A 14,883-nucleotide genomic window follows, 5' to 3' on the forward strand; every position below is an offset into this window, starting at 1 on the left:
TCCACCTGCTGATTTATTCAGACATACCTCAGAGGACAGAGCAATACCTTTCTGGTCCAACTATATCCCTCAATGTTTTTGACAATATGGCAGTGTTTTTTAATAAATTTTATATATTGACCAACAGTTTCATTACAAAAATTACACACAAGTACATTCAGGATTAGGAATCTAAAACATATTTTGTCTAGTTCTTTTTTCATTATACAGCATTGTGGCAAAATAAATTATGTACAGAAAAATGTCATAACTTTCAGTAGCCTATGTGCGTAATCACTCCTAGATTTGGACTCAATGCCAAAAATACCCTTAAAGATGGTTGAGTTTCCTCAGTGGTAATCTATCATTAGTGACTGGGTTCTCCTGTGAGACCTTGGAAACGCTTCTGACTCACCGCTCCCCAGTGACTACTGAAAAGTGACAGGATGTGTTTTCTGTCACCAGTTTAAAGGGAATGAATTCCCACTAGGTAATTAGCTAGATTAGCATAGTCTGTAACTCTCAGAAAATGTGCAACAGGTTTATGGATATAATATTAGTGGGTTATAATTAGTCTTTGTGTATGTACTATATACAATACCAGTCAAAGGTTTGGACACACCTACTCATTCAAGGGTTTTTCTTTATTTTTTACTATTTTCTACATTGTAGAATAATAGTGAAGACATCACAACTATGAAATAACACATATGGAATCATGTAGTAACCAAAAATGTGTTAAACAAATCAAAATATATTTTAGATTCTTCAAAGTAGCCACCCTTTGCCTTGATGACAGCTATACACACTCTTGACATTCTCTCAACCAGCTTCATGAGGAATGCTTTTCCAAAAGTCTTGAAGGAGTTCCCACATATGCTGAGCACGTGTTGACTGCATTTCCGACACTCTGCAGCCCAACTCATACCAAACCATATCAATTGGGTTGAGGTCAGGTGATTATGGAGGCCAAGTCATCTAATGTAGCACTCCATCACTCTTCTTCTTGGTCAAATAGACCTTACACAGCCTGGAGGTGTGTTGGATCATTGTCCTATTGAAAAACAAATGAAAGTCCCACTAAGCACAAACCAGATGGGATGGCGTATCGCTGCTGGTTAAGTGTGCAAAGCACCCCCACACCATCACACCTCTTCCTCCATGCTTCACGGTGGTAACCACACATGCGGAGATTATCCGTTAACCTACTCTGCGTCTCACAAAGACACGGCAGTTGGCACAAAAAAATGCAATTTTGTACTCAATTTTGTGACCAAATTACAGATTTCCATCGCTCTAATGTCCATTGCTCGTGATTCTTGGCCCAAGCAAGTCTCTTCTTCTTATTGCTGTCCTTTAGTAGTGGTTTATTTGCAGCAATTCAACCATGAAGGCCTGATTCACACAGTCTCCTCTGAACAGTTGATGTTGAGATGTGTCTGTTACTTGAACTCTGTGAAGCATTTATTTGGGCTGCAATCTGAGGTGTGGTTAACTCTAATGAACTTATCCTCCACAGCAGAGGTAACTCTGGGTCTTCCTTTCCTGTGACGGTCCTCATGAGAGCCAGTTTCATCATAGCGCTTGATGGTTTTTGCGACTGAACTTGAAGAGACTTTCAAAGTTCTTGAGATTTTATGTTTAATGATGGACTGTCATTTCTCTTTGCTTATTTGAGCTGTTCTTGCCATAATATGGACTTGGTCTTTTACCAAATAGGGCTATCTTCTGTATACCACCCCTACCTTGTCACAGCACAACTGATTGGCTAAAACAAATTAAGAAGGAAATAAATTCTACAAATTAACTTTTAAAAAGCCACACCTGTTAATTGAAATGCATTCTAGGTGACTACCTAATGAAGCTGGTTGAGAGAATGCCAAGAGTGTGCAAAGCTGTCATCAACGCAAACTTTGAAGAATCTCAAATATAAAATATGTTTTGATTTGTTAAACTTGTTTGGACATAACATGATTTAACATTTGTCCCTAAAATAAAGCTATTAGATGAAGATCTGCTCCCTGAAACGTGTCATTGGTGACCAACAAATGAACACTGTGGGAGCCAGAATATTTATGTGTTTGTCAGCAATAGTAATGTTTGCGAGCAATCGATAATGTGGATGTGTGCTTTCGGTTGAAGGAAGCCAGAAAAGATATGCTCTGAGAGTCAAACCTTAACAGATCAATTTTTTTTGTTAGCCTGATCAGTCAAGCAATTGTGTAGCGGAATGTGTGCAAAAATGATAGTATGGATGTAAATAGTATGTGACTGGATGACACAGGGCTCAATTCAAGTCAACCTGCGATATCTTCCATTTTCTTCTTTCTTTCATGGTCAAATAAATTCACAGTAAAAGACTACTAGGGCTGCGTTTACACAGGCAGCCCAATTTAGATCTTTTGTAAATTGTTTGTTATATCTGATACCTATCTGATATTTTATTTAATGCTAAACAGCAAACAAAACACATGGAATCTGACCTTTTGACTTCAGATTTATACCACATCCATATGTGGACCTCATCCCTGCATGTAGGCGAGTGTAGACACTCTCTGAACTGTTCTCCACATGGAGACAGCATTTTCTCGCACGCACGTACACACAAACACACACACAATGGAGTGATCAAGCGGGAAGCGGCTGGACCGGGCTAGACTGGAAGAATATCCACTAGGCTATCTGCGCATAAAAGTTCTGTGCACCGGTATAATAATTACAGGCATGCCCTTAACCCCTAAACAAACGTCAAATACATAGGATCAATATGACTGGGGCTGCAGGTGTGAGCACTGCATTTCAAAACTACTTTCCTCAGAATGCACCTTTCCCCAAGGGATGGGAACGGGGTGGTTCAGCTCCACATTAGTATGCCTGTCTCCAGATTTGGATACTCATGGCGCCCATTTCAACGTTTTTCATGCAAACGCTTTATTCGATGCTAATTATTGAATAAATAATACTACTACAACTCTCTCCTAAAAACTAAATTCAGAGGAAAACGTCCTCCATTGGATTACTGTTAAAGATAGTCGTTTAGCTGTAGACCCACATAAAGACGAAGTAACCACAGGAGGATATAGCTCACTAATCAAGTTTCCATCCAACATTTTTATGCCAGTAAAGTGCATGTCGGATAAAACATTTAATGAAAGGCCCGATGGAAAATGTTTAAACATTACAAATGTGGACAAAACAAAATACGCTAGACAAGGTGCGATATTTTAGTCGGTAAAATTAATTATGCGAGAAATGTCGGTGGAAACGCCTTTATGCGCAAATATTGATATATAATAACCCTTATATCGAAGTAAACTTGGAGTCACGCAATGACATGTTGTGTGGTCCTCCCACTATAACTGGTTGGGAAAGCATACAGTTTATTAGGCTATATATGAAGAAAAGTTATCATGAACTTCACAGGGTGGTGAAAGTGCAAGGTGATGAGCTTGATACTCCTTTCCAATAAATATCGAGGGTCTTATTCTGGTGACATGATCCTCGATGCTTGTCTGCTATTTGACAAATAAAAAGAATCTCGCTCTTTTGTCCATAATAATCTCATCATGTAGGCTATACATGCGCCAGCACGCTCGAGCGCACGTGCCAATACCAGAGTGGGCACACTCGCCAAATAACTCAACGTTTTGTATGAGAAAACCATAAGTAGAGTTGAAAATGCGATGGAACCCCATTTAACTTGTATTTTTTATGTGCACTACGTCATCAGGCACAGCATTTTATCTACAACAACTCAATTTGATGGAAACATGTCTCTGGTGGGAACATGCCATATTGTTTGGGAACATGCCATATTGTTTTTATGCGGATTTTAGACACATGAAAATCTGTCGCCAATTGGATGGAAACCTAGCTATTGAAACACATCACTATAGAATGTTTCTTTACCAAGTTACAATTATTCTGTTTCCGAGCAATAATCTTTCGACTTCAAAGTCCTGGTCGATTCCTCGAGAAGTGGTATACAATTATCACTACGCGAGGTACGCATCGAGCTCTCCAACGCACCCGCTGCGCCACACTTGCGCGTTGCCTTCATCAGTGAATCCTCGCTAGACTGCAACTCCATGAGCTCCAGCTCGTGCTTGGCCGCGGTCTCGAGCAGTTTCTGCTTGTTGTAAAAATGTACGAAGTTGTTGATAATGGGGTGAATGGGCAACGCGATGGCTATCACCCCACACAGGAAGCTGATGGCTGCGTTGCACTTGCCTAGAGTGGTTTTGGGGTAAATGTCTCCATAGCCCACGGTGGTCATGGTGATAATAGCCCACCAGAAAGACTGTGGGATGCTACTGAAGAGGGTCTCCGGGTGGCTTTGCTCTATGGTGTAGCCCAGGGCTGAGAACACGAATATCCCTATGCCCATGTACATAAGGAGCAGCCCCAGCTCTTTGAAACTCCTCTTCAGCGCATAGGTGAAAGTCTGTAGCCCAGAGGAGTGGCGCGCCAGTTTGAAGATGCGGGCGATACGCATGATGCGAAGCGCCTGGACCGCCTGCTGGACCTTGGCCAGATCCATCATGGTCGTGCCCAGGTAAGTAAGGGTCAACACCACGTAGAAGGGAATGATAGCCATGAAGTCTATTATGTTCATAAAGGATAGGAAAAACTGCCGTTTGTTTGGGCAGGACACAAAACGCAGCAGGTATTCCAGGGTGAACCAGCCTATGCAGGCTGTCTCGATGGCCTCCAGCATCGGGTGCTCCACAAGGTCCCCCTCTTCATCTTCTACTTGGACTTCTGGAATGGTCCCCACGCACATCACCACGGAGGACACAAGGACGAAGAGGAAAGATGCAATGGCGATGACGCGCGCAGGCAAAGAGGACTCCGGTTTCTCCATGAGTTTCCAAATGAACTTTAGGCACCGCGCTGAGCAGTTGACAGAAGGGTCCCCATCTAGATCATCCAAGATAAGCTTCACTTTGTTGGCAATCTCTGCCAGCTCTTCCTCTTTTTCAGTCAGGTAACTTTTACAGCACTCGTCCAAATAGCTTTGGTGAATTTTCCAGAACTCCATCTCTTTAATGAAACAAATTGGACATATACCTCGTTTTATGTGAATCTCACCGAAGTAATACACGTCAATGATACATCTGAAAGCGTCAGGATCCCGGTCGAAATAAAACTCTTTTTTACCCGGGTCATAGTCATCACAAAGTGAGTAGATAACGTCGTAATTCAGAGTTGAGCAGTTGATCAGTTCTGCAAGTCGACTCTCCGGGTAGCGGTTAAGCACATCGCCGTCTAAAACTAGCCTCACCCCGCCAATGTTCACGGCCATCTCGGCTTCATCCCTTGTATCCAATTTGTTGCAGTTCTTATATCGAGGTTTGGGTATTGTCCACATCTTTCCTGCTGTCGTAGGCTATGTTCGACGCAGTATAATAACTGGAGGAAAATGTCGAAAAGCAATAAACAGACTTGTAGGTCACATGAAACGTTTAAAGTGCCGGTAGCCTATATAAAGTTATTTAAAAAAGAAGGAAAGGCATTGTGCAAAACCCCGCTCAGCGCTCTTCCATGACCAAGCTGCAATTAAGTAATCTCTCTCTCTGTCTTACTCTCACACAAACACTGTTACTGCAGCGCCTGTGAGCTATGTGAGCGGATATCACTTGGTTGTCAACTTTCTTCTTGAAGTTGAATATACCAAGTTGTCTTGGGCAATTAAAACACAAATATTGCGTATGGTTGAAGTTGAAGTGAGGTGATATGATGTGAGTGAGGTGATTGGATATTGATGTAGAACTTGTTGGTGAGCGCATTGCACAACCATTACATAGGCCTATTTGTCTTGAGAACACATGGTGAAATTAAAAACCGACGTCTGGGAAATTAATACGAAGTTATAGTCAGGGAGGGGTAGGCTAATGTCAAAGCGTTATCATTGAACGAAATTACATCAGTACCTGTTGGTGTCCTTTTGATCACTTGGGACAGCCACGCAATTACATACGTCTCCACAAAACGGAGATACTGTAGGACGCGCTCTGCTGACAACAAACAAACTTGCACAATTCGGAGGACAGCAGAGAGGGGGGTGGTGGGATTTGTGTGAAGCATAAACACAGAGGTTCAAGCACTCGCCATAATCAGCAGGTTAGGAAGAGTACAGTCGTGGCCAAAAGTTTTGAGAATTACACAAATATTAATTTTCACAAAGTCGGCTGCCTCAGTTTGTATGATGGCAATTTGCATATACTCCAGAATGTTATGAAGAGTGATCAGATGAATTGTAATTATTTGCAAGTCCCTCTTTGCCATGCAAATTAACTGAATCCCCCCAAAACACTTCCACTGCATTTCAGCCCTGCCACAAAAGGACCAGCTGACATCATGTCAGTGATTCTCTCGTTAACACAGGTGTGAGTGTTGACGAGGACAAGGCTGGAGATCACTCTGTCATGCTGATTGAGTTCGTATAACAGACTGGAAGCTTCAAAAGGAGGGTGGTGCTTGGAATCATTGTTCTTCCTCTGTCAACCATGGTTACCTGCAAGGAAACACGTGCCGTCATCATTGCTTTGCACAAAAAGGGCTTCACAGGCAAGGATATTGCTGCCAGTAAGATTGCACCTAAATTCACCATTTATCGGATCATCAAGAACTTCAAGGAGAGCGGTTCAATTGTTGTGAAGAAGGCTTCAGGGCGCCCAAGAAAGTCCAGCAAGCGCCAGGACCGTCTCCTAAAGTTGATTCAGCTGCGGGATCGGGGCACCACCAGTACAGAGCTTGCTCAGGAATGGCAGCAGGCAGGTGTGAGTGCATCTGCACGCACAGTGAGGCGAAGACTTTTGGAGGATGGCCTGGTGTCAGGAAGGGCAGCAAAGAAGCCACTTCTCTCCAGGAAAAACATCAGGAACAGACTGATATTCTTCAAAAGGTACAGGGATTGGACTGCCGAGGACTGGGGTAAAGTGATTTTCTCTGATGAATCCCCTTTCCGATTATTTGGGGCATCCAGAAAAAAGCTTGTCCGGAGAATACAAGGTGAGCGCTACCAACAGTCCTGTGTCATGCCAACAGTAAAGCATCCTGAGACCATTCATGTGTGGGGTTGCTTCTCAGCCAAGGGAGTGGGCTCACTCACAATTTTTCCTAAGAACACAACCATGAATAAAGAATGGTACCAACACATCCTCTGAGTGTCACGACTCCCACCGAAGGTGGCTCCTCTTCCTGTTCGGGCGGCGCTCGGCGGTCGTCGTCACCAGTCTACTAGCTGCCACCGATCCCTTTTTCCCTTTTCTGTTGTTTTTGTCTTATTGGTTACACCTGTTTCTTGTTTAGGTTTTAGTTGGGCTATTTAAGCCGGTATGCCCACCTGCTCTTTTTGCGGGCTTATTTTTCCTCTGTTCATGTTTGTGGTTGTGCGATTTCCTTAGTTTTTTTCCTCCGGACTGGTTGGGTCCTGGTTTTGGGCCGGTCTTGTTATTTGCGCCTGGTGTTTTGGCGTGACCATTTTCCCTGCGCCGGAATAAAACATTGTTATTTACATTCTGCTTCCTGCGCCTGACTCCGCACTACGCATAGATTGCATGACACTGAGAGCAACTTCTCCCAACCATCCAGGAACAGTTTGGTGACGAACAATGCATTTTCCAGCATGATGGAGCACCTTGCCATAAGGCAAAAGTGATAACTAAGTGGCTCGGGGAACAAAACATCGATATTTTGGGTCCATGGCCAGGAAACTCCCCAGACTTTAATCCCATTGGTAACTTGTGGTCAATCCTCAAGAGGCGGGTGGACAAACAAAAACCCACAAATTCTGACAAACTCCAAGCGTTGATTATGCAAGAATGGGCTGCCATCAGTCAGGATGTGGCCCAGAAGTTAATTGACAGCATGCCAGGGCGGCTTGCAGAGGTCTTGAAAAAGAAGGGTCAACACTACAAATATTGATTCTTTGCATCAACTTCATCTACTTGTCAATAAAAGCCTTTGACACTTATGAAATGCTTGTAATTATACTTCAGTATTCCATAGTAACATCTGACAAAAATATATAAAGACACTGAAGCAGCAAACTTGGTGAAAATTAATATTTGTGTCATTCTCAAAACTTTTGGCCATGACTATACACAACCATTCTAGGAGGCACTCTGCCACAAATGTGCTCATTTGATATTTTCCAGCTCCAAACAGCGTGGTGGCGAGTCAATCTGCAAGTCTAATCTAGGCAAGCAGTGAGGAGCGCAGATAACAATACAGGCTCCAGAAATCACAAGCCAGCAAAAATAAACTCATGAAACAAGTTAAACACACTCATAAACACACAACCTCGTGTGATGGATAGCTGTCGGCTATATTAGCCACGACTTACCGTTCTTTGTGCAGCTTCAAATGTCGAACAAAGTTGGAAATTGTTGCACCTCCGTCTGTAATTTTCTTCTCGCATGTTTTGCAAGTTGCAATCCGTTTTTTTGTTGATACAGTGTCGTCTTTATATCCGAAAATAATAATTTGGGGTATCATCTTTCCAAGGTCTCCATCTGAATTCACCCGCCGATGTTCCTCTGCACTGCCACGCACAATTTGATTGGCTGCTGTCCGATTCAAACTGTAATCCGTTAAATGAAGAGTTGATGCGCTGCACACTTTTTTTAATAGCATCATTTTTAATATTTGGGCTTGGGGAGAGTATCAAGTCAGGTCGAGTCATAAGGCTGAAGTCAAAGTCAAGTCACGAGTCATTGGTGTTAAAGTCAAAGTCGAGTTGCAATTCCTCATATTTGTGACTCGAGTCTGACTCGAGTCCAAGTCATGTGACTCGAGTCCACACCTCTGCTATGAAGACACCACTGATCTCGACAAGAGGCGCAACATTCAGAGAAATTCACAATCAAATGGACAGGTGTAAGCAATTATGGAAATTCCAAATGCCCTTATCTAGGTGTCTTTGCTAGACAGACACAGAAAGGGGGGGTGAGAAAGAAAGGATGAGGAAGAGGTGGGAAGAGAGTGAACGACAGACAGAGAGAGAGATGGAGAGAGAGAAACAGAGAGAGAAAGACAGCAGTGCAAATGTACTTAGACTTGAGTATTTCCACAACTCTTCTCCTCCAACTTGTTAGGCAATCATATCTACCTATAGGGGAAGGATGGCCAGCCACACAGGAGGGTGATGTTTACTAAGGAGGAGAAGGAGGCCGTGCTGACCGAGATGCATGCTGGCCATTTCGGAGTGAAGCGCGTGGTTGACAAAATCAACCTACGCTCCTGACAGGGAATTGTCAAGGAAATGGACATCTGGGCAACTGAAATAACCTTTTGTTTATTAATCACATTCTATTATATCTGAAATTATTATGATTTCAATGAATGTCATATCAGAGAGCACACAATTTTTCAATTTGGCACTTTGCTTAAAGGTCAGTACCCTGTCTAGCCTGCCAGAAGTTTGAGAGGGCGAAGACTGTGGTGCAGGAGTTGAAGCCCATCAAAGTTGTTTCACCATGGCACATGATCGGTAAGTGTCCCAATTCAGATTTTCCCCTGATAAGTTGTTTTGTAATGGTTGCTTTATTTGACCACAGCAGAGTTCAATATTATAGAATGTGTGTGTGTCAATATCCTTACAAATATGAAAATCTGCATACTGTATGACACAGATACGAGTAAGAATAAAGTCATCTTCTTTCTAACCCTTTAAATGTTAGGGGTGGTAAAGGAAGAGTATGTGCTTAACTCTAATTTCCCTTCGGTAACCCATTACGGACTCAGAAGGATGTAGAGGTTTTTGACCAGGTAAAAATGATTGTTGGCTGTTCATTTATTTTCTGACCCTCCAAGAGAAATGTAAGAAATGTATTTGTAACATGAAATATAATTGCATTTATTCCTGTTATCAATCAAGGTGAGACTGAACATGGACAAAGCGCAGGAGAAATAGAAGGAGAGCTACCAGAGCAGAATCAAGAAGGAGACCAAGTGCTATGACATCCGAGCGAATTACTTGGCTTGGAAGAAGGACAAAAGGAAGGCGAGACCTGGGAAACCTCGCTGCTCTTTCGCTCCTAGCTGTCTGTTAAAGTGAATATAAAAAATCTCAGATAATAACTATTTTAATTTGCACACAAAATAACCTGAAGCTAGTTTTAGTTTCCCTAACACTGATACTTTTCTCATCAAAAAGAAAGGAGGACCAAGGCACTCTTCATATAATTAATTAAAATGCCTTTATTAGTATGGCATGTTCAATAGAAACAAAGTTTTTAAAAATCCGACGCGTTTCAGCTGCATGGCCTTCGTCAGGGAGTACAAAAAAAGAGAATACAATGTCCTCTTTTGAACAGCTTTTCCAAATAGCCCTAATTAGAAGAGGGAGTGGTTACAAAATTGATTGGACACACCTAGTAAGCAATACTATACACATTAAAAAGTGAAATACTGAAGCTATGTTATCATAAAAATACAACTCCAAGCTAGAAGTATCAGGACACTTAGAAAGGTAGTTCTAACCTTAAATATGACTGGGAGAAGTGTCAAGAATAAGACTACAATATATTCCATAGTACACTAGAACACAGCAAAACATGAACAACAACAGTCTAAACATAGCTGAGGGCAATTGAGCAAAATGTCCACTAGATGACAGCAAATGGATCTATCACGACCCTACAGGAAGGGTGAGAAATCCATGTCTTCCTTTAAACCAGGGTATTTAGTGGCCTGTAGTTTGTAAATCCAAAAACTTTCCCTTTGGTTTAATTGTTTAAGACGGTCCCCTTTTCTAATAGAGGCTGGAATATGATCAATACCCATAGCTTGTAGGGAGGCAGGATTGCCATGGTGTAAGGACTTGTAGTGCCTTGCCATGGGGTAGTCTTCATTGCCTACCCGTATGGCGTATTTGTGTTCCGCTAAGCGGTCTTGAAGGCGTCTCGTTGTCCATCCAATGTAGAACACCTTGCACTGTGGACATTCCAATCTATAGATGACATGAGTGGTTTTGCAGTTAATGAAATGCTTGACGTAATACTCCATTTTGGAAGCTGTGTCAACAAAATACTTWTTCTGTGCAATATTTCTGCAATGGTTGCAATGGTTACATTTAAAAGAGCCCTTGGGTTTGTGGTCAAGCCAAGTTTTTGAGAGTCAGCCGGAAGATAACTGTGGACTAATTTGTCATTTAGGCTAGGACATCTCTTAAAACTTATGACTGGTGGCTCAGGAAAGACTTGACGTAGTAGCGTATCACTTTGGATGATTCCCCAATTATTTTTAATGATTCTTTTAATGTTCTCTGCTTCAGTGCTGTATTTTGTAACAAAATACACTCTCTCTGATGTATCACGAGGCACTCCTTTTCGCAACAAGTTCTCTCTGTCAAGTAATCGAGCCCTTATACCTGCATCTTTCAGGACCTGAACGCTGTAGCCCCGATTCAAGAAGTGATTCTCCAATTCAGCAGATTTGACACTGTAGTCTGTTTCCTGATCGCAAATTCTGCGGACTCTTTGGAATTGGCCATATGGAATATTCTCTTTTAGCCTTTTGGGGTGAAAGCTGTCTGCCCTCAGAATGGTATTCCCATCTGTAGGCTTCCTAAAGATTGATGTGTGCAAACAACCTTTGTCATTTTTACTAATGTCGAGGTCCAAAAAATGAATGTTATCCTTGCTGTACTCCATAGTTAGTTTGATGTTAGGGTTAATGCTGTTAAGGTATTGGTGGAAGGAAATAAGTTCATCTTTTGAGCCAGACCAAAACAGGCAAACATCATCAATATGCGTCCCCACCATATAATCCGGTCAAAGAAATGGTTAGTAGAAGGATCCAAAATGAAGTCATTTTCCCATTTACCCAAGTACAAACCAGCGTAGGAAGGGCTGTAGCAAGCTCCCATGGCACATCCTTTGACCTGTTTGAAAATACGGTCCTGAAAGATAAAGATGTTATGATTAAGAGTCCATTCAGTCAGTGAGACAATGAATTCTGTAGGAGGCATCTCAGTTTCAGGTCAGGCACTCAGGAAATGGTGCATAGCTGCCAAACCTTGTTCATGCTCAATGGTGGTGTATAGAGACCACATCCATGGTGACTAAAAAGGAAGCTGTACCTATATTGATACTTTTCTCTTTGTCTTCCTATGGTTACCTCGGTGGAAGCCAACAATCTTCTACAGTTGGAGCAATTGGATGCCCTACACTTCAGTGAAGCCCAATAGACAAAGTATGTTAAAGCTTTGGTTGACATTTGAGAAAGCAAGAAATGGTAGTTATGCTGAAGTTATAAAAATGTACCTCTTCAATTTATCTCTTCAAATGACTTTAGGACCATCGACTGTCCGAACCCCCCAGGAGGTATCCCATCCACCAGAACCTGTGAGTTCAGATCAGTCTGATTCTCTGTGCTCTGAGTCGGACCATCTTGAGGTAGGCTATACCTTCCAAAAGTGTTGAAAGTACATACCATTTATAACACTGCACTAATCCATCAAATTTTCATACAGAAAAGTATAACCTGTGTGTTTGCTGGTTTAAGTCTCTGTCTCCTTCCTGTTCTCCAGGAGCTAGAGGTTCTGCCCAACACCCAGACATGGATCCATCTGATGTCCTCCATTACCAACCACCCTCCAACTTTTCATTACATCATGTATTCCCAAACTGGGGTACGCGCAATGCCGTCGGGGGTACGCCAAATAAAAATGTCATTCACATTTATAAAAAATGATCTACACTAAAAGTTTGGGGTCACTTAGAAATGTCTTTGTTTTTGAAAGAAAAGCACATTTCTGTCCATTCAAATAACATCAAATTGATCAGAAATACAGTGTAGACATTGTTAATGTTGTAAATTACTATTGTAGCTGGTTTTTAATGGAATATCTACATAGGCGTACAGAGGCCCATTATCAGCAACCATCACTCCTGTGTTCCAATGGCACGTTGTGTTAGCTAATCCAAGTTTAGAATTTTAAACGGCTAATTGATCATTAGAAAACCCTTTTGCAATTATGCTAGCACAGCTGAAAACTGTTTTGCTAATTAAAGAAGCAATAAAACTGGCCTCCTTTAGACTAGTTGAGTATCTGGAGCACCAGCATTTGTGGGTTCGATTACAGGCTCAAAATGGCCAGAAACAAATAACTTTCTTCTGAAACTCGTCAGTCTATTCTTCTTCTTGGAAATTAAGGCTATTCCATGCGAGAAATTGCCAAGAAACTGAAGATCTCATACAATGCTGTGTGCTACTCCCTTCACAGAACAGCGCAAACTGGCTCTAACCAGAATAGAAAGAGGGGTGGGAGGCCCCGGTGCACAACTGAGCAAGAGTTTGAGAAACAGACACCTCACAAGTCTTTAACTGGCAGCTTCATTAAATAGTACCCGCAAAACACCAGTCTCAACGTCAACAGTGAAGAGGCGACTCCGGGATGCTGGCCTTCTGGCCTTCTAGACTGAGACTCTCTCACAATTTTCGTTGAATAAATAAGGTTTTATATGTAAGATGGCTAAATAAAGAGCAAAATTATTGATTATTGTTATATTATTATTTGTGCCCTGGTCCTATAAGAGCTCTTTGTCACTTCCCACGAGCCGGGTTGTGACAAAACTCACACTCATTCTTATGTTTAATAAATGGATTGTATAGTGTGTGTGTGTGTGGCAGATTTACAATGATGGCAAAAAACAACATTTGAGAGTGAGCTGACCTTGGTGCTAGAGGGGGTACGCAGCTGGAGGTTGAATGTTTGAAGGGGTACGGGACTATAAAAAGTTTGGGAACCACTGCATTACATTATCTACAGCTACTGTTGTTGTCATGTTGTCAATATCTACTAAGAAAGTTTTTTTGCTCTATCATACTGGGCACATAATATGTGAGATACACAGAAGGATTGGACCTTCAATTTTCACCTAAAATGACATACCTAAATCTAACTGCCTGTAGCTCAGGGCCTGAAAGCAAGGATATGCATATTATTGATACCATTTGAAAGGAAACACTTTGAAGTTTGTGGAAATGTGGAATTAATGTAGGAGAATATAACACATTAGATCTGGTAAAAGATAATACAAACAAAATAACATGCATTTTCTATATATATATATATATATATATATATATATATATATATATTGTTCCATCATCTTTGAAATGCAAGATAAAGGTCATACATTCAGACAGGAGTCTAGGTTTAATTTAGATTTTGGCCACCAGATGGGAGCAGTGTGTGCGCAAAGTTTCAGACTGATCCAGTGAAGAATTACATTACTACCCAATATTTTGTCTCAAGTATGATAGGAGTTTGCCCAAATTTGCTGAATTGGTCAATTGATATATTTTCAAGTATATAACTATACAGAGCATACAAAAATGCCATGGTAATAAAAAAATGTGTACACACTCTCAGGAATGTCTTACATGATGGATAATTAACTTCCCTACAGAAAATACACTAACCTTCACACATCTAGATGATCGAGCGGGATGGGTGTGGGGCCAGAGACAGCATTTGAATATAAAAATGGATTTTATCAAACAAAAGTATGCTACATTTTATCTCTGGGACCCTCAGTATGACAAATCAGAGCAAGATTACTGAATGTCAGTACATTATTTAACTTCAGAGGTGAATGTATCAAACCAGTTACCATGATAAAAGTGTTTTGTTGTTGTACACTCTCCTCAAACAATAGCATGGCGTTTTTTCACTGTAATAGCTACTGTAAACTGGACACTGCAGTTAGATTAACAAGAATTTAAGCTTTCTGCCCATATAAGACATGTCTATGTCCCGGGAAAATTGGCTGTTGTTACAACGTCATTCTAGTCACATTAGTGCACATTATCAACATCCGTCCCGATTTAGGGGCACTGATCCCGTAGAGGTTTTAATAAAAAATACTAGCACTGCAAACACTCAGAACA

General features: G+C 41.5%; 1 protein-coding gene across 1 annotated transcript; it reads right to left on the bottom strand.

The window, feature by feature from the left end:
* Window positions 1-3,898: 3,898 nt before the first annotated feature.
* Window positions 3,899-5,604, bottom strand: kcnf1b (potassium voltage-gated channel, subfamily F, member 1b). The gene has a single exon (XM_023994982.1). It carries the CDS (start codon window positions 5,348-5,350, stop codon window positions 3,899-3,901), a length of 1,452 nt encoding a protein of 483 aa, XP_023850750.1. The 5' UTR covers window positions 5,351-5,604.
* Window positions 5,605-14,883: the final 9,279 nt, after the last annotated feature.

This window comes from Salvelinus sp. IW2-2015, linkage group LG9 (genome assembly GCF_002910315.2).
Source record: "Salvelinus sp. IW2-2015 linkage group LG9, ASM291031v2, whole genome shotgun sequence".
In the NCBI taxonomy this organism is placed as follows: domain Eukaryota; kingdom Metazoa; phylum Chordata; class Actinopteri; order Salmoniformes; family Salmonidae; genus Salvelinus; species Salvelinus sp. IW2-2015.